General features: G+C 42.5%; 1 protein-coding gene across 1 annotated transcript in view; it reads right to left on the bottom strand.

The window, feature by feature from the left end:
• The window catches only part of LOC133988096 (CREB-binding protein-like), a gene marked incomplete at its 3' end in the record, with an annotated part of 50,853 nt that overhangs the window by 3,612 nt on the left and 28,607 nt on the right, over window positions 1–18,634 (bottom strand). Inside the window, 26 exon segments of the mRNA XM_062427641.1 lie at window positions 113–394; window positions 692–853; window positions 975–1,142; window positions 1,303–1,468; window positions 1,573–1,686; window positions 1,776–1,922; window positions 2,926–3,076; window positions 3,547–3,614; window positions 3,721–3,798; window positions 4,516–4,572; window positions 5,365–5,445; window positions 7,148–7,236; window positions 7,466–7,705; window positions 7,876–7,994; window positions 8,448–8,619; window positions 9,268–9,423; window positions 9,743–10,045; window positions 10,354–10,566; window positions 11,496–11,617; window positions 12,226–12,288; window positions 13,044–13,215; window positions 13,363–13,480; window positions 13,594–13,731; window positions 13,943–14,042; window positions 14,235–14,495; window positions 15,851–15,964. Of these exon segments, the coding sequence (XP_062283625.1) occupies window positions 113–394; window positions 692–853; window positions 975–1,142; window positions 1,303–1,468; window positions 1,573–1,686; window positions 1,776–1,922; window positions 2,926–3,076; window positions 3,547–3,614; window positions 3,721–3,798; window positions 4,516–4,572; window positions 5,365–5,445; window positions 7,148–7,236; window positions 7,466–7,705; window positions 7,876–7,994; window positions 8,448–8,619; window positions 9,268–9,423; window positions 9,743–10,045; window positions 10,354–10,566; window positions 11,496–11,617; window positions 12,226–12,288; window positions 13,044–13,215; window positions 13,363–13,480; window positions 13,594–13,731; window positions 13,943–14,042; window positions 14,235–14,495; window positions 15,851–15,964 (3,854 nt within the window).

Raw genomic sequence — 18,634 nt, 5'->3', positions numbered from 1 at the left:
CAACGATTTAAACACTGACACACTTCCACTTACAATTTTTAAAAATTGTTTTATTACAGTGATACATGAAAGTCCAGTTTCAAAACATAACAGCACAAAAGTAGTGACTCACCTCGCACACTGTGCAGTGCCAGCGTGTCTCCACATGGTGCTTGCACTCGTTGCAAGTGTAGACAAAGCGGTCCTGTCCCTGGTTGTGCAGCTCAACCAGCATGCACATGGTGCTCCACTTGCACCTCCTGAGGGAGCTGAACTCCCAGTGTTTGTCCCTGGCCAGAGTCAGGAAGGCGTCACGTCCATCCATCAGGTCACAGGAGAGCATGGGGTCAGGGTCAGTGATGGGTGGAAGGGTGTTGACCATTGGAGCCGAGTGGAAGTGGATCACAAAGAACACCTGCAGTGGACGATAAAAACACGCAAAAATAATTAGAGAAACAAGCATGCAAACAGATTCAACCTTGTGCACCACAAGCAGTGCATAATCATCATTTACTCAACTAGGGGCTAAGAAATGAAACAAGAATACTGCTCATACTTTATTTTTCAAAATTTGTTGTTTTGGGACAATCCCTGCTACACTTGAAACTATTGCCCAATATCCTCCATATGACACAAAGATTCATTAAATCCCTTTTTTACAAAAAACTTTCAGTATCACTTGTAAACGTTATAAAAACAAAACAAAACTGACCTCTTTGTGCTTCTCCATGGTGGCATAAAGCTTCTGGGACAGATCATTGGCTACATTCGGCATCCCAGGCTTCTTCTTATTGGCTCGACTCACGCTACTCTTGTTTTTATTGGTCTTCTTGTTGTTCTTCTTCTTAGCATTTTTGCTGTCACCTGGTGTACCCTGAGGATGATATGCAACCACAGACATTAGAAAAACCAGGTTATTTGAGGATTAAACGACATTACTAAATAATTAGATTCACTGTGGTACCACATTATCAAACATAACCCAGTGTTTTTACCTCAGGTGTTTCAGTGGCAGCCGTGTTTTCCTCCTTCTTCCTCTCCTCCTCCTCCTGTTCCAACTCCTTGATGCTCTCCTCCAGAACGTTGGGCCAGAAGTCGCCTTCAAAGTAGGGCAGCTCATTGGCGCTGGTCAGGCGGTCCTCTGTTGCCTGTTTGAAGATGTCCTAAGAGGAAGACCAAAAAAACATCTACCTTTACAAATTGAAACAAAATCAACTTTCGCATGTAATTTTTCCTTTTTGTTCTGAACATCAAACCATACATCCAGAAATGTAAAGAAGGAAAGCCTTGTGTGTGAATATGTGAGTGAAAATTTCCCTTCACCTTGTAGTCATGCAAGATCCTCTCTGCAAAGGCCTTGTCTAACATCTTCCTATACCACTCCTGCAGCCTCTTAGGCTTAGGGATCTTCTGGTCAGGAGGATGGCAGTGGAAGATGTAGTCGTCCCCTTCACTGGGCGGACACGCCCAGATGTGGCCCTGGGCATACCTTTGGACACACACATACACCAAAAGTCACACCAAAGAAATGGTGTACAGATGAATCCCATTACAAACCTCTCTCCCAAGACTCTTTTCTAATAGTTGGCTTACCCGAGTTTCTTGACATATTCAAGGTAGCCAATGAGGATTTCGTGGTACACTGCTGTTCGTAAAGTCCGAGGTCTGAAGAAGTGAATACTGTCAAGGTATGATATGTAGACCCGTCTGCAAAGGTGGAGAGAGAGAATGAGATTAATAACCTGTAAATTAAAAAAACAGCTAAAATGCTGCACGCAATAATTGGATGTACAGACCTAGTGTTGGGAAATGAGCACTCAGAGCCGTACTCCTGCACATGCATGCCAAAGAAGCATACATCTACACCGTCAATCTCCTCAAAGGCGAAAAGTGCTTTGGTTCTGTAGGGAAAGGTCTCAGGCATGTCACCCGTGTCGACAAACCTGTCATCATGAAGAGAAAACAAATATTAAAATGTGTGCATAATGGTGATCTTTAACTTGACAGTAGAAGCTACAGCATTTTGTGATACTCAGTCTTACTGCCATATGTTTGAAAGATCTGCTCTGAATCCCAAAAGAATTCTATACTTTACTCAATACTCTGTTTTGCATGCAATTGCTGGACTATTGAATCCTGACCACTGCACATTTATAACTCTCTACACAAAGGTGTGGACTGTACAACATTTAGTCTTTGGACAAGGAGAATGCTGCCACAGAGTTATCTTGAAATCAAATTCTAAGAGAAAGTGTTCCATGGCTATATAATATAATACAGTATATACAATTAGTTATATAAACCCCCCTCCTTTTTTTGAATTTACTTCCAGGATAGAAGACAGTCAGAGGTTGCCTTGAGTGGTCGCTGCTTTTAGCAACAGTCAAAAGAGCATAATGGGACAATTGAAGTCAAGTGTCCTCAAGTCAATAAAAAGCAAACAAGATTGAATCAGTCAACCTGAAGATAACAGGTTCCTCTCTAAAAGGGCCTCCTCCCCGCAAGGAAGAGACAAGCATCGCAGTCTTTGATCTTGTGTGATGAACACAAAATGAACACTGAACACCCTTCTCTGAGGTACTCAGGGAGTGTGTGCACACCATCTTGTTAATCATGCAGGTCCTACAATCACTCTGAGTAGATATAAAAAGCTTCACAGAGGGCATTCAGCTTTGTAAGGCAGGGGCCTTAAAAAAATAACCTCAGGGCAAATATGAGCTGTGCTGCTCCCTCTAAAATCAAAGAGGGGGAGAAAGGTTTTTGGTCATTTATAACATTATGGCCAGCCCATCTTAATGGTTCACCCTTCAGTTGCTCATTTATATGTATATAATTATATTTATACACATATGCTTATAAACCGGCTTCCAGAGACTGCATTGGCCTTAGGTGGAAAACACTCAATCAAAAAGTCAATATAAATAGCGTCCTCTGTGACGCTCTCACCTGGCTTTCATGCCTGGTTTAACCTCCACCGTTTTGTCGGAGCTCGCCACCACTCGCACAAACACCTCGCCGGCCTCCGAGTGGTTCTGTCTCTTCAAGTATTTATTCACACGATCCTCTATGTACATTCCCAATCGTGTTGACTGCAGCCCTACAGTGAGCAGAAACAAACAGGAGACATTTTAGAAAGTTGTCAATTTCTGTGAACTTTCCAGGATGAAAGGAAAAGTGCGGGTCACATTAGATCTAAATAACCTGCGCTAGCCTTTAATTGAAGCAAAAATGAAAAAACCACTACGTCTGATGGCTTTGACAAAAGTGGAGTTTCTCGTGAGACAGTGAGAGCTTGAGTCTGTTCGCACCACATGTCATAAAGGTCACAGGGCAACAAACATCAGAGAATAAATGCCAGTGAAACCACGAGGCAAACAACAAAAACACACAAAGCCGCCACTGCAGTAAAGCCACTGTAAGAGACATATGCAGCCCATATGTAGATGGAGGTGGTTTATATTATTCAGTGCTATTGAGACAAAAGTTTGTACACAGCATGAAACATTATCAGGAGAGCTGATTCGAGGACCTGAGATTAAGCATATGAATAGAGAGAATAGTACGAACGTTTTGCAGAAAACTTGTTTTCCTTCCGTGTTTTTCCACTCTTCTTCAAACAGTTGTCACAGATGAATCTGGTAAGGGAGACAGAGAGAAGTAACACTCCAGTTAATATTCACACACACACAACATGCGTGTTCAGTTATGTCAAGCTATAAAAAGTAAGAGTTAACTTCTTACCCGGATGGCCAAATGACCTCGTAGTGTAAGACGCATATCTGGTGCATCTTCCGTCCACAATCTTTACATTCAACAAACCTGAAGAAAAGCAAACATACACATCAGACATTTAAAACCTATTAAAAAGTCCCAGATCTCTGTAGCAATGACTGCACAGTTTCTTTTCATTTGGTACTTGGACTGCATCGTCTATCCTCCCGTATCTAGTTGACTTGAGGTTTACATAGACACACAACAGCAACACAACATCAAATGCTGTTCCTATTCCCAAGACGGTCCGAGTCGCACTTGTTGTATGAATGTTGATATCTTAACTGCTGAGGCAGCAAGCGACACAAACATCTTCATTCAAATTCCTGTTCCTCCTTTCGTTACGCACTTGCAAGCCAGCCAATGCAATTGCGCCTTTGTGGGAGGTTTAAAAAGTAAACTGAGCACCACTATTTTTTAAACACTTAATCTATCTTATAATATCAAAAGGCATTCACTCCATGTCAAACTACTCGGGACTAGTCTTCTCTGTTGGACTCATTCGACAGAGTTCCACTCAGCAGGTGGCGCTGCTGAGTTGCCCTGGGGGCTTCACTGAAAACCAAGTGATTGATCTGAAAATATGCAGACTGTGCACCAAAAGCACAAAAACAAAGCCAGATGTGGGTGGCAGAAAAAGAACTTTAAAAAGATGTGATCCTGAACACATAAGTAGGAAAAGCAGTAACATAATTAAAAACAGAGAGGCCGTGTATCTCAGTTAGACCCTCTCACTGAAAGGGAGCGGGGTTTGTGTCTACTTACGGTTCAGGGTCGAGTACGTCGTTCTTCTTTCTTTCAAATTGGTCTTTCGATATCATTCTGAAGAGTCAGGGAAACAAACGCAAGATGAGAGAAAGGAGTGAGGTAATGTGGAAAACAAGACACAAACACAGAGAGAATAATTCAAATCTAAAAATAAAAAAAACCCACAGATGCTTCTTTCTATCTTCAGACCTGGTCACAGTCTGTGTAAAGACAGTTTATACACAACAGATTGTCTAGAAAGTGAATGTGTGAGTATGTGGACTGTTGTTGTGTACCACTTCAACATTGCATTAATAAAAAGCATGACGACACTGTTCATGAAAGTGAATCCAATAATTGAGCTGATAAGGGAATATCAGTAACACCTTTAACAATCCATTTATCATTCAAGTAATATTTGATGCAAATGATTGCAACTTTTTACTGTAAATAACTACTTTATGGTTTTCTCTCATCTTTAATTGTAAACAGAATTTTTAGATTTTGGATAATTGGTTAGATGAGATGAGAATAAAATTAAATTGTGAAACTTTTTTTGCTATTTTCTGACATTTAATGGGCCCAACACTGTACAGTGAATAATCATCAGAACAAATTAAGGAACATTTACATGTTATATCATCATGCAAGCCATGTGTTAATTAAATTAGGGAGACGATTCTTACAACAAGAAACTTTCTGGCTATTCTCTAAGGGATTGTGAATGACAAAAATATCATGTTGGGATTAATAGTTAGCTCAGCTTTTCAAATGCTGTCACAAGTGGAGAAAACTGATAGGGAGGGATATTTAGCTTTGCAGTTCAAAACTTTACACACTGGTTTTATGAGCAGCAGGTTTACTTACGTCTGTGGCTGTGCAGGATCGTCTCCTAGCGTCACACTCTCCCCCTGGATCTCATTGAAGCACTTCTCACAGAAATGGTACCTGCAGGAATACACAATCAACATTCAGCACGTGCAACACTACACATGTAGCAGATCAAACAATAGTTAAGTGGAGAACTAACGTGTAATATTGCAATGTTTAGTGTTCAGTTCTCTGTTTGTGTACACAATACAAATTACGGGTTGGTGAAAAAAAATCTGCACACAAATCCCAATTCTAATCTTCATTCATTCTGAATCGATTCGCAAATGTTAAATATGTATTTTCTAAATGTTAATTAATAACTTACAGCACACGCACTCCAGTTATTTTGTAGTTCAAACTCAAAACATTTAATTTAATGACTCAATTACCTTTGCAAGACGAATGTGAAGAATATTGTGAATACTATCTATGCCATCACCCAGAGATTAACGTAAGCTAAGCGACAAACTCCAGCAGTAACAAACGCGACTGACTGTCCAACACACATAGCGCTTTAACAACTTAAACCAACACTGGTGGGACAAAGAAAATAGCTCAGTGCTGTTTAACCTCAAACACCCTGCACCCACTCAGTGTGTTGGACAGTGATGTCTTTCCTCACAGCTGATGGTGCAGCAGAGAGCCTGCTCCCCACTGCTGGAGATATGACGTTAATAACAACCCCCCCTAGCGCAAATAGGCTGAAGACTATAAGATGCTTTCAATTAATTAATTCATTAATCCACTTTTTAAAATAATAAAGCTGCAGACCATTTATAACTGTCAGTTGTGTTTCATATCACATTTGAGTGGAAGAACACCAATGAATGGTTAGGCACACAGTGTACCAGAGTAAGAGACTAAAAATAGTGCCCCCTTCTTTATTCATTCAATCAAGAATCTGTTTTGAATCGACAGTCGATTCTAAATCGAATTGGAAAGCCAAGAATCAGAATTGAATTGTGAGTTTCCCAAAGATTCCCACTCCGAATACAACTGTGCACACAACAGTGGCTGCCTTTTATGTTTTATAATAGACAGGGAATCCCTGAGCTCCTATTGAGAGTGTAAATGGACTGCGCTGCGTGAGCTTCGCGCTGTCTGTCAGGCTCTGCTGTATCACTACTGCTGCTCTCAAAGTGCCCAAAGTGTGAGAAAATAGCTGCAACTGCGTGGTTCGTGCAGCAGGGGGCGCAAGGGAATGTGGTGCAAGCCGTCATCTGCTGGCTTTCAACAGAGAGGAAAAGACAATGATGAAAGCTGTTTGTGGCCTTCACCAAAGCGTTATATTTTCATCTGTCGTACAAGAGGGAGCAGCAATGCCAAATTCACTCTGGATAGATGCTGAGTGAGAAAAAATAAATCCAACTAACTGATTTACTGCCTTCAGTGTCTGACGATCTGTCGGGTTCAGCATCTTTGGAGTGTTTCCCTTTATGTGTGGTGCTGGAACCTGGCTGTTAACAAATGTTAGAAAAACTGTTTGATGGTCTCATGCAATGCCAGGACCGGGAGGCAGAGCCATTAAATCTGTAGCTGTCAGGATGACACAACTGCCTGGATAACTGTGCCCCCTATAGAGCCACAGAGGAACATATCGAATTTAAAACCCATCAAAACACTTAATAGGGAACTGTTCACGCAAATGTGTGGCTCGTATTAGATGATTCAGTGAGATTAAAATTCAAGCTGGTGCCTTATTTTATACCCAACACTCAGTTAAGTCAGCAGCAACCCATAAAGACAAAGATATACACCAACAAACAAACACACACACCTGTTCTGATAACTGTAGTATGTGCCCCCAGTAGGTATGGTGCAGAGCTGCTTGCCATAGCAACAGAGGGTCTGAGGAGAGAACTCGTACTGCAGAAACAAACCAGATGACAAAGGTGATCAAAACTTTTCAAACTAAATCATGAAAACAATCCTTCCTTTGCAGACTAGGAAAATACAGAGTTACTGTTTTTTTTAAATTTCAGCAGAAGTTAGCGATGCGTCATAGTAACTGAGCAGCCACTAAATAAAATTATTTCACTGCCAGCTAATTAATTTATGCTTTTTATCTTCCAGTTCCCAGCCTGCTCCATCTCACCTTCCTCCCACAGCAGTAGCCCAGGCCCTGCATGACGGGGTCGATCTCTGACTCAAACACCTCGGCCAGCTTGGAGCAGTACTTGTACACACGGGATGTCTTGCGGTTGTAGAGCCAGGCGTTGTTGAACATCAGCCAGACGTCGTCAACGTATTGCCAGGGCTCCTGGTACTGGCCCGTGTCGAGCTTGCGTTTAATTGTGGACAGATCGATTGGGTTCTTAACAATGTCGAAGTAGTCCTGGAGAGAGATGAGGGTATTAGTGTTGCAGACTACATTACTGATACAGTGCTGCTGAATTATGATAAGCAACATTTAACATCTTGTTGCTTATATTTGCTAACATATCGATTAAAAGGTTTTCTTTTTAAGAGAAAACACCAGGTAGCATGTGCATGTGTGCTGCCTACCGGGATACCCAGAAGCATGGGGTCTACTGGCTGTCTGAAGGGCAGAGACTCAGGATCCTGCCTGTAGAGAGACTCAAGAGTCGGCATCAGAGCCTGGCGCAACTCCTCTGGCTTAAAGACTGGAAAACAAGCAAGAAAAAAGACAAGGCAAGTTTTACACACATACAGCAAGAGTAGATCTAAAATGTTTACTATACATGAAAACTAAATGGAAGCAGAAAAAAAAAGTAAAGGCCATAGCTTCCGTTTCTCTCTTCTCATTTTGTGTTCACTATCAAATGCTGTACATTTCTCATCAACAGACTTCCTGAACACTACGCAGTACTGCTGCATTTTTAGATCCGGATTACGTCACCTGTTTCGAATCAACAAATAACCAAACAACTGAAAACAACTGAAACCGAATGACTCGTCAACACCATCACTCATTACATGACTGTAATCTCAGCGTCTGACTAACGCCAACTGCATGATACAGTGTTGGCTGCATGCTTGTGAGAGGAGACTTATTTCTGAGCGGATCTTGTTTCTGTCAGTCACAGATTTTATTCATCCCTTGGCATCAGACTCACTTTTCCTCCGTGACTGAGAGGGAGATGAGGAGGCTGTGCTGTTGGCTCCTCCCTCCTCCTCTTCTTTGGGTTCTGTCTTCATTTCCGGCTTTTTCTCATCAACCTCCATAGGCTGTGGCTTCTCCTCTGGCTCCTCCTTCTTCACCAACGTCGAACCAGAGTCGTCCTCAGTCTATGAAAATCAAGTTTTTAAACATAACTCAAATGGGTTGGATGACAGAGCGTTTTTGTATTTTCAATGTTTTTCTTCTCATTTAGTTGTGTGTGCTTGTGAGTCATGGTGGAGAAGTTTGTGTTTGCATCTCTTGAAGTTCTTGTTCTCTTGAACACATCCAAAGTTCACAAAATACCAAAATCCATCTTTAGAAAAGAACAAGATTTGTTCAGCTGTTTTAACTCTGCCTATTTTACACTCAATCAACAAGAGTCCTGATTGTTTAGAGTAACTGAAATGTTTGGTGCTGACTGCAGCCAAATGATGGAGCACTAAATCTACTAGCTATAGTCAGCCAGGAGTAACAATTATATGGTTTAGTTTAATTGTTGTTTAGATTGTTTAATATAAACAGAAACACGAGTACCGAAGACCACCTATATCAAACATGTTAGTCAAATGATAGGAATATAAATAAATATGAAATATATGGATGGATCATTCAAAGTTAAGATGTAAATTTGAGCCATTCAAACTACAGAGGTTTCATTTGATCTAAAAATGTACCGAGGATGACTCAGCGGGGAGAGAACGCACAAACGATGTTCAAAGCAGCGGGAATTAATGAGTAGACGGATGAATCAGATGAAGTGTACTTCAACCCACCTCCATCTTGGGCTCAGTTTTGCCGCCAGCGGCCTCAAAGTCCTGTTGGTCGTGGTGTGCCTCCGCTTTGACCTCCTGGACGGGCAGATCGGCGCTGGCGGCTGAGGCCGGCGTGGGCACCCGGTTATCCAGATTGGCCCCTGGCTGAGCTGACAGCTAAAACACAGAGGAAAGAGAAAGAAAAGACAACACATGAGGTATTTGCAACAGCTCAACTGCTTTTTTTTTTTTTTTTTTGCATGCAGGGTTGAAGCAATGACACGGATGAACACCTCCCATATTCATGTCATTCCTCCATTAAGCTGAAAGATGCAACATTCCCGTTGTGATGGAACAGTGGTGAAGATACAGTTATCAGACAGAGGGGTGAATGTGGATGAGACAGGTTGGTACATGGCATTCAGAGGGATGGGAATTGCAGGGTTGGGAGGGGGGTCAAACAGAGTGGAGGACATGCGGAGGGGCTCATTCTCACCGGCGTGGTAGGGGGCTGAGGCGGGGGCTGCGTCTGTGCTGCTGCCGGGAGCTCCGCCTGGGTTTGGGGCTGGGTGGGGCGGGGCGGGGTGGCACCCTGGGCTGGGGCAGGGCCGGGGAGGGTGGGGGTGGAGCTGCGGCTGGAGGGCTGGGGGTGCGGCAGGTTAGTGGACCCCCCAGCCGTGGAGGCGGAGGAGGCAGCCGGCGGAGGTGTGGAGTGCAAGGGGGTTTGGGAGGAGGCTAGCTGAGGGCCCAGCGAGGGCCCAAGTGCATTCATGGGGATGTTAGCGCTCTGCTGCTGCTGCTGGAGAGAAGAACACACACAAAAGGGAAGGCGGATGGACACACACAGGCACACAGACACAGACACACACACACACACACACGAGAAGCAGACAAACAAACGGTCATAAGTTCAAAGAGACAAACACCACACCGAATTTGAGGTTTACAGAGCACCTTGTGATTGGTATGAGGACAATTTAAGAGCAATTAGTGAGTAGTATGATTGGTTAAAGTTGATCGAGTTTAGCTCCCCAGCAGCTAGTTGCAATTAGCACAACTTTATTGAACATAATTTCTCTACACCTCACGACACTCTTCATGTCTCACCTGGGTGACAGCAGCCTGTGCGGGTGGCTGGCCCATTCCAGGCCCCACGGTGACATTCATGGCCCCCGTTGCAGCGACGGCAGCAGATCCTGGAGGAAACTGAGTCTGAGCCAGAAATTGCCCTTGGCTCGCCGTCTGGCCCACCATATTGCCGCCGCCGTGACCGGTCATCATACCCTGGGCTTGAGGCATCCTGGAGGGTGACATGCCCATCTACAAGGCGGGAAAGAGAAAATGTAATTGTGAGTAGAGCCACAGGAATTCTTAGAGAACTTCCATTGATCAAACCAGAAACATCAGCCGTAGCAAAGATCGATCACAGTCCTGGCAGCAGAATAATAATGCATTGACACAGTTACTTGTGTGTGTGTGTGTGTGTGTGTGTGCGTGTGTGTGTGTGTGTGTGTGTGTGTGTGTGTGTGTGTGTGTGTGTGTGTGTGTGTGTGTGAGACAGTGGGTGGAGAGCTGCAACACAGTTTTTGTTAGTGTGAAAAACAAATCATTGAGGGATTTCCTTCTTTTCTTATGTGCTCTACATATTTAGTCTCTTCTCATTTATGTCTTCCAGGAAAAGAAAGCATGTAAACAAATAAAAAAGGAATAAAGTATATTCCTTTGAATCTTGTTTTTTAATTTGTTGACTAATGAGAGGCCAAGAGAGAACACTTTGAGTGACAGCATTGTTTTGCTGTATTCAATTTGAGATTCATATTATTTATTAATCCAATACATAATTTATCGGGTTGTATTGTGAAAATGGTCCCTGCCAATGCAAAATGTACATTTTTTATAATCTTTTAAGGATAAATACATTAATCAGACAATTAATAAGAAGAGTGATAAGGACATTTTTATTCTATTTCCCTACAAGATCCTAAACAATACACCTGCATGCCTTCGTATTGACGATTTTTAAGAAGTTAAACAGTAACAGTTCCAACAGTAAATCGCAGGATACAGCATTAACTGGGTTTTTGTAATTGTGAAGTATTTATACGCTTGAAAAATGTAGCGTCAGTCGTATTGTATGTGAGCTCACACTACTTTGTATACTGAATGTGTAAGAGTGTGTGTGTGTATGTGTGTATGTGTGTATGTGTGGGTGGGTGTGTGAGTGTGTGGGTTGCCCTTGCCCTCCTCACCGCTGGGACGGAGCTCATGTTCACTTGCTGTGGGTGGTTCATGGGTGAGGCAGCTCGGGCTCCCATGGGTGTCTGGGATATCTGGGCGTTGGGCAGAGCCATGTGGTTGAACTGGTTGATTCCTGTACAGAAGAGCACACCTCAATGTTTACTAATGGACACATGGACTGACACATGGACGGACACACACACAATAGTAGTAGAAGCATGTCACAATGCCAAGATAATGGTTACACCTTTTTTCTTTTTTCCCCAGACCTCCACATAAACTTTCAGTTCAAGTAAAACTTTTAAATGTGTCAATTTTCCGTTAAGTAAGACCTATAGTATTTTGTTATGCTTCAATAAACTGAGCAGCAGGTGGCATCTCATAGCATTGTAAAAACTTTTGTTTCTTCCCTTTTCTTGTATAATTTTGATGTCATCTTGAGTGTATGCGTGTGAATATGTTCTGCTTTTGGTTTTTTTTTATTCAGACCTGCAGATAATGTGGCTCACTATTTCTCTTTTCATCCCAATGATCTTTTCTGTTCCTCTTTATTGGTTCAACTCCCACATTTTTATTTTCCACAACTTCCTTTATCCTGTTATTTCTTTATGTTTCTTGCTCTTTTGCTTTGCCAGTTTACCAGAAATGTTTGATAAAATGTTTTCCTCTCTCAGGTGTTTTTATCGACTCTCACTAAATAATCGGAATCTGGAAATATCATGTGTGACATGCAAGACGTACCTTGTGAAACCTGCATGCGATTCATGATTTGATTTGGCATGTTGGGCAGAGAAACAGCTCCGTCTACAGAAAAAAAAGAAGGAAATTAAAAGATAGCATTAAGAACCACATAACCAGCTGTAATGAAAAAAAAAGTACAAGATTCGCTCAACACCTCCAGTGTTACTGCTCAGTTTTCCATTTTTGAGCAGTCTCAGCTTCTCATACAAGAATAAAGCTACTGAAGACACTATGAATACCAGCAGTGACTGGATATACTCTGCACGTAGATACAGATGACATTTTAATTGATGTTAACTCTCAATTTAGATTATGATGACAAATTCTGTGATTTAGTCAGTTTTCTGGAATCTTAATTGAGAAATCTATAGATCATCTCTGTTAAAGGCGACAGCTAACTCTTTTCCAGAGGACAAATCTGTACCATCTAATACTGGTATAGTATCCAACTCTGAATGGGCAACATGGCAACTTACATAGCTTTACAGCCAATGGTTATTCTTTTCAGTAATCAATATGTTAGTATGTGATATTGCTTGATATATTAGTCATTTTGTGTATATCAGGGATATAAAAAAAAGCTTTTTCCTAGCATCCAACATTTTCAAAACTCACCCTCGGACAAACATTTTTTGCCTTTATCGGGCAGTTGTAAGTGAAGTAGTAAACAGGAAACAAGGGGAGAGAGATGGTTATGACATGCAACAAATGTCCCTGGATGGAATCGAACCACAGACGTGGTTATGTGGCATGCACAGAAACCATTCCTACTATCCTGCACTTCACAGAGAAACACTCGTGTGAACATTTAGACTCACTCTGTGGCCTGGGGCCCAGGGCACCGGGCTGGGGGAGGGTGGGCTGCTGGGTCGCCTGTGCAGCCAGAGGTGCCTGGTTGATGATCTGCTTCTGTAGCCTTGAGCGCCTCTTCTCCTCCAGTTCCTTTTGGATTTTATAGATTTTTTCAGCCAGGAAGTGATAGTACTCATCCTGTAGATAAGTAGGAGGAAAGTAGAATAAGACAGTGAATTTGATTTGAAGAGAGCAAGCAATCAACTGAATTATGTATTCATCATTAAGGGTATATTAACTGAATGTGGTCCTTATAAGGTCAGTAATTTGAGTCCCAACACCTACCCGGCTGTTAGCTGACTCATACATGTCCCCCTCCACCTTTCTGGCGTAGGCCACCAGGTTCTCCATTCGTCTGTCCTTCAAAGCTGCCGGGTCAGGGGTTGGGAATATGGCTTGTACTCTGCCGTGGAAGATGAGAATTTGCACCCATGAATATCTCACTGGAAACTTCTACTACTCCAAAACATCCCTTTAAAATCAGTCATTTAAACCACAGCAGTATTATGCTCTTACAGTTTGTGTACGAGGTGATTGCGCAGGTCCTGAGTGACGTGCTCGTGCCAGGATTTCCTGGTGCCTGTGGCAGAGAGGGGTGCTGCTGTGGGTAGGTTGCCCATTGAGCCCACAGCTGACCCGTCTGACAGCAGCTGACTGGAAGTGGAACAGGATGAGGGGGAACACAAAAAAAGGGTGAGAGACTGCACCTTTCACAGCCAAGTCTTTGAATTAAGGTGCTTAATTTTACCGGCAAGTGCACAAAATCCATAAGAACATCACCATGTAAAATAATAATAATAATGTCTTGCAATTCAAAATGACAATTTCAGTTAATATAAGCCAGAATGTATCGGTGGAGACTGACTTGTTAGTGTTGAGTGTGTTGGGAAGGGAGTCTGTGTGCAGGTTGGTCTGATCTGAAGTGTTCACGCCCATTGTCGCACCTCCAAGAGCCATCTGGTTACCTGTCAATACAAAACGCTCTGAGCAAACAGCACTGCTTGGATTTCATAATCAAGCTCAGTGAATATAATTTGGCTATGAATGGCTGCCATGGCTACAACTGAAAACAAATCTACACAACAAAAATGCTCAAATTGCCAGCTTGATAAACGTCACAGTGCTCAGAAAATACAGGAATAAAATCAGTCTGTTACCGAGTGCATTGATGGGTCTCATCTGCTGTGGAAGCTGCTGGGCATTCTGGGCGCCTGCTGTCTGTCCTGGGCCCGGGGCCTGCTGGGTCTGGGCCTGTCCAGTGGTCTGGCTGCTGTAGGGCAGCCCAAGTGCCGCATAAGCTCTCTGCATAGAGCTGGGGTCTATGGGGGCTGAGGTATTGATGGTGGGAGCACTGGGCTGGCCCACACGAACCGAGGACATGGGGTTCTGGAGGCCCGTATTGGGGGAGCTCAGCATGGCTGGAGATAGAGATGGAGCAGTTGGTCAAAAAAACACCCAAATACAACCATAGTGACTATACTGTTAACAGCTTGCAATGTTGACAATCTTTAAATGCGTGCTTACTTTACTGCTGCACTAGCTACAGCACATAAACAAAATGCTAATGTTGATACTGAGTGCCAAGTCCAATAAATATAAAAGATTCCGTTTTGGTCAAAACATGGCAAATACTATAAGTAATACAAAATTCACATGAATTTGCACACTCTGACCTCTGGTGAGATTAAGTCATAACATGTCAGCATGATACAGTGGGAATATTAATGTAAGGCTAAACGCTTTAAAAAGAGAAGGCCTGAATACATGCATAAATCTCTTTAGGCGACAGAGCATTTGCATATTTTTCTGGGTTCAGGCATTGGTCTGGCAAAAAAAAAATCTCAGTTTGTGCAAGACAAAAATCGTAGGAGGCAGAACAAAGAAATACTGGGCTCTGTTTATGTTGGCAGGAGAGAGCACAAGCCCCAGCGTCATGTTCTTTAACATGAGAGCCAAGCAGGGACAGACCAATGCTGGAATGCTCTAAGTGATGAAAGCTGCTGAGTGGAGTGGCGAAGTAAAGAAATATAACACAGAAGGAATGAAAAAGAAAAAAATGAGTTCAAAAGTAACAAAGTTATCCAGAGAAATACTAGAAAATGCTTTAAGTAATGCAAAGAAGGATTAAAAAGATGGTTGCATAAACGAAAACTAACTGTGATCCCGTGACAACCATTACATGAAGAGAGAGAGAGAGACAAACAAAACAGTAAGAGAAGCAGTTTCAGTATGAGGCAGAGAGAGCGTCAAACTCGGCTCTGTTCTAGTGGGAAGTAGCGGTAAACAGCCCAACAGCCAATGGCTCAGCGGGACATCTCGAGCACACGCTCTCTGTTTCCTCTCTCTCTCTCCCTCCATCACACTCTTATCCCTCCTGTGTGTCAGATTACAAGCCCAGCAGGACCACACTCTTACTCATCGAGTGCTTTTAGTCATTGTGGAGGAGCACAAACCTAGTGGTAAACTGATGCAAAATACACACACTTTACACACACACACACACTTTCTACAAAGAAACATCTTTTGCTGATTTTAGAAAAGCAGCTAGCTGGTGTTATTCTTTCTCAAGCTGTCACTATGGACTATTAGACATCAATATACCACAATAAAATCTAAATAATGTCTGAGGTAAAGATTGAGCTTGATCCTTGATGTCCTGCTTATCCCAACACAGTCAATGGAAGCAGTTTAGCCTTGTGTTATGTGCAGGGAAGTTGAGCAATTTGACAACGGTTAAGCGACAGCAGGTCAGTGCTTCGCCGCATGTACTCACGCTGCTGGGTGCGCTTGTCGCTGGCGTTTTTCAACGGCAGGCAGACGGGACAGTCGTGTCGTGTGCAATTTTTCCAGTGGGAGATGATCTGTCTGGACGACGCACAGTGAGCCACTGCATAGAAAAGAGAGAGAGAGAGAGAGTGAGAGTGAGCAACAGGGTTTAGATTCTTTATGTTGGAGCCGTTTTCAGGGACTCAACCAGGGACTTAATTTAGTTACTATAGCATAATTACACATGTAACCATGTCCCTGCTCAGCAGCTGCACCTTCTCATGATACAGCCTCAGGGACAGAGTTTGGCTGAATGTCGTTGATTGGTCAAACTCTGACCCAGCAACTACAACTTTTCTACAATATTTCTTGTTGTGTTTTGTTTAAGTTTTAAGTTTTGCTGTTCGCTTCTGGACCAGAGGGAAAAAAGGAGCCAAATAGAGTGTGTGAGATGAAATGAGAGAACAAAGCGAGTGAGGTATAGAAATAAAGTGTTGTTTGTTTTCAGTCTCCTTTTCACTTTCACTTCCACATTTTAATCCCAATCACCCACCAGTGAATATAAAGAACATTATAAACGTCATAATGATATAAAGGATAGCCTCATCGTTATATAAAAACCAGGGGGAAAAGAAGTTCAATGAACGTAGGGAAAAACGTACAGAAAGTGAGACGGAGGGACAGCCAGAGAAAATGAGAGAAACTTGGAGGGGGAAAAAGTGTCTGCCCAAAAAAAGGTCTCAGGTTCACCTCACCGCACTGATTTCCACTCTTGGAAAGCTGTGCGTTTGGCTCAGTGGAAAGAGAACCTAGACCATATTTCCTGCGTGTGTCTGAACAAACCGAGTCGCTTCATTTCATCTGTGGCCAGGCTAATGTGCTAGCAGCTAATCTGACAAGAAAATCACATGCAGGCTAAAATCAGCTTTGCTATAGTTGCCTGACACTTTCAAGTGCTGCTGCAAACACAGCTAATACACGCCTTCAACCTTCCAAGGGCTACGCACAAATAAACACAATTAAACTATTATCTTTGTAACAACGCCAACACTGCTGGCAACGACTCAAACACAGCAGAGCTATCATTGGCTTTTTGTAGATTCAGTATGCAGTGATAAACAAAGATAAGACCTAAGATTTAGATCTAGAGCCAATCCAAGCACTAGTTGTACCACAGACTCCGGGGTCCCTCAGGTGAAAATGAACTGAGCCAACAGACATCAGTTAAATCTAAAATCTTACGGATGATAACTGTGTGTTAGGGAACAAAATCTCTCTCCACAGTTATTTTAGTGGCAGTGAGAAGCAGAGGTCCCAAGCGAGAGGAAATGAGCTGGCATGCAGGGAGCAGAGACACAGACTCCTTCACACTTAACACACCTTGGCCTGGGAGCATTTTTGGCTTGAAATTTTGCTTTAGGCATTCAAGCTCGAGAGCGGTGCAAAGTTGCCGGGCCAAATTTAATTGAGAGTCGCTTGAGGGGCATTTTCATTAATAAAAAAAAAAAAAAAGTAATGATGGTGCTGACAGAGGAGGGAGAGGAGAGGATGGTCCGGTGTTCACACAAAGAAAATGGTGAATGAAGAGGAGCGGCAAAGCCAGGCCACAAAAGGCGAGCGAGTGAGCAGGTAGGAGGCGAGTGTTGCTGTTTTCTGAATGGGTGGAAATCCTCCCCTGCGCTGTGGATTACACAGAAACACATGGTGTGACCAATGAGGAGTGAAGGGAAGCACATGTCAGGGCCCTGGTTGTGCTACTGACCTCAACAGGAGATCAGCCAAGGATATAAAGGGAGGAGTTTGCTAAGCTGGACAGGAGGGTGCGCTATTAACGGGATGTAACTTAAATGGTCAAATTAAATCTTGCATCCAACCCCACTCAGTTCTTTACTGATGTTTTATAACTTTTTTCATATTGTGGATTATGAAGTTCTAGTCTCACTTTTATGGCTGTAATGTATGTATTGTGATCAATACATTTGCAATTCAGAAACATGTTTGCCCTACAAGCCCATTTTCTCTATTACTCACAACCAATTAAAACTATTATATGTGATAAAACTGAGCTTAAGTTGTGAGAGTCGCCAGCAAAGACACATTTGGAAAAAATGTATTTTTGTTAAGAAAAACAGTAGAATGACCTAGATCACGTTATTGTGCAGTAAATCATTGGGATTACCATTGTGCTGCTTAAACGAGACGCAATTTTTCCCTCTACAGTAGAGGTTGACTGAAAGTTTCATCATCCGTTTCCCCCCTTCTTTCCACCTTAAAATATTAGAACATTCTGCGTATGTACGTTACACTCATTAACATCTTCTCTTCCCACATGGGGGAATCCCTATCTGCGTTGCCATTTCAAAATGCTTTTTTTATTTCCTAATGGAGGGTACAGTGAGTTTTTCATTCCATGCTCATTTAAAAAAAAATGTTGGTCACTTCCAAATACTGTTTTCTAAATGTGGCAACTATGAAACCCATCCAGACGGTGAGTGAAAAAAGTTGTATAAACATTACTGATTCAATGACAAATTATACTTCTGTTTTAGTTTGGCGACACATTCCCATCATATGTTCCATATAGTTCTCCAAATCCACTTTTATACTGCACAGCTTTGTTCAGAAAAAACAACACCACCAAGTACAACTTTTCAACTTTGTTTTAAGGAGCAAGACTATGTGCCAATTCTACATAACATTGTTACTTTTCTTTGAGGGGACATTTACCAGGTGTTTGAACCCCATGTCTTCTACTAAAATGGTTGGTGAAGGAGCCTGAAGTGTGTGTGTA

The sequence above is a fragment of the Scomber scombrus genome, chromosome 2 (assembly GCF_963691925.1).
Source record: "Scomber scombrus chromosome 2, fScoSco1.1, whole genome shotgun sequence".
NCBI lineage: Eukaryota > Metazoa > Chordata > Actinopteri > Scombriformes > Scombridae > Scomber > Scomber scombrus.
This window is presented reverse-complemented; position numbering and strand designations above follow the sequence as displayed.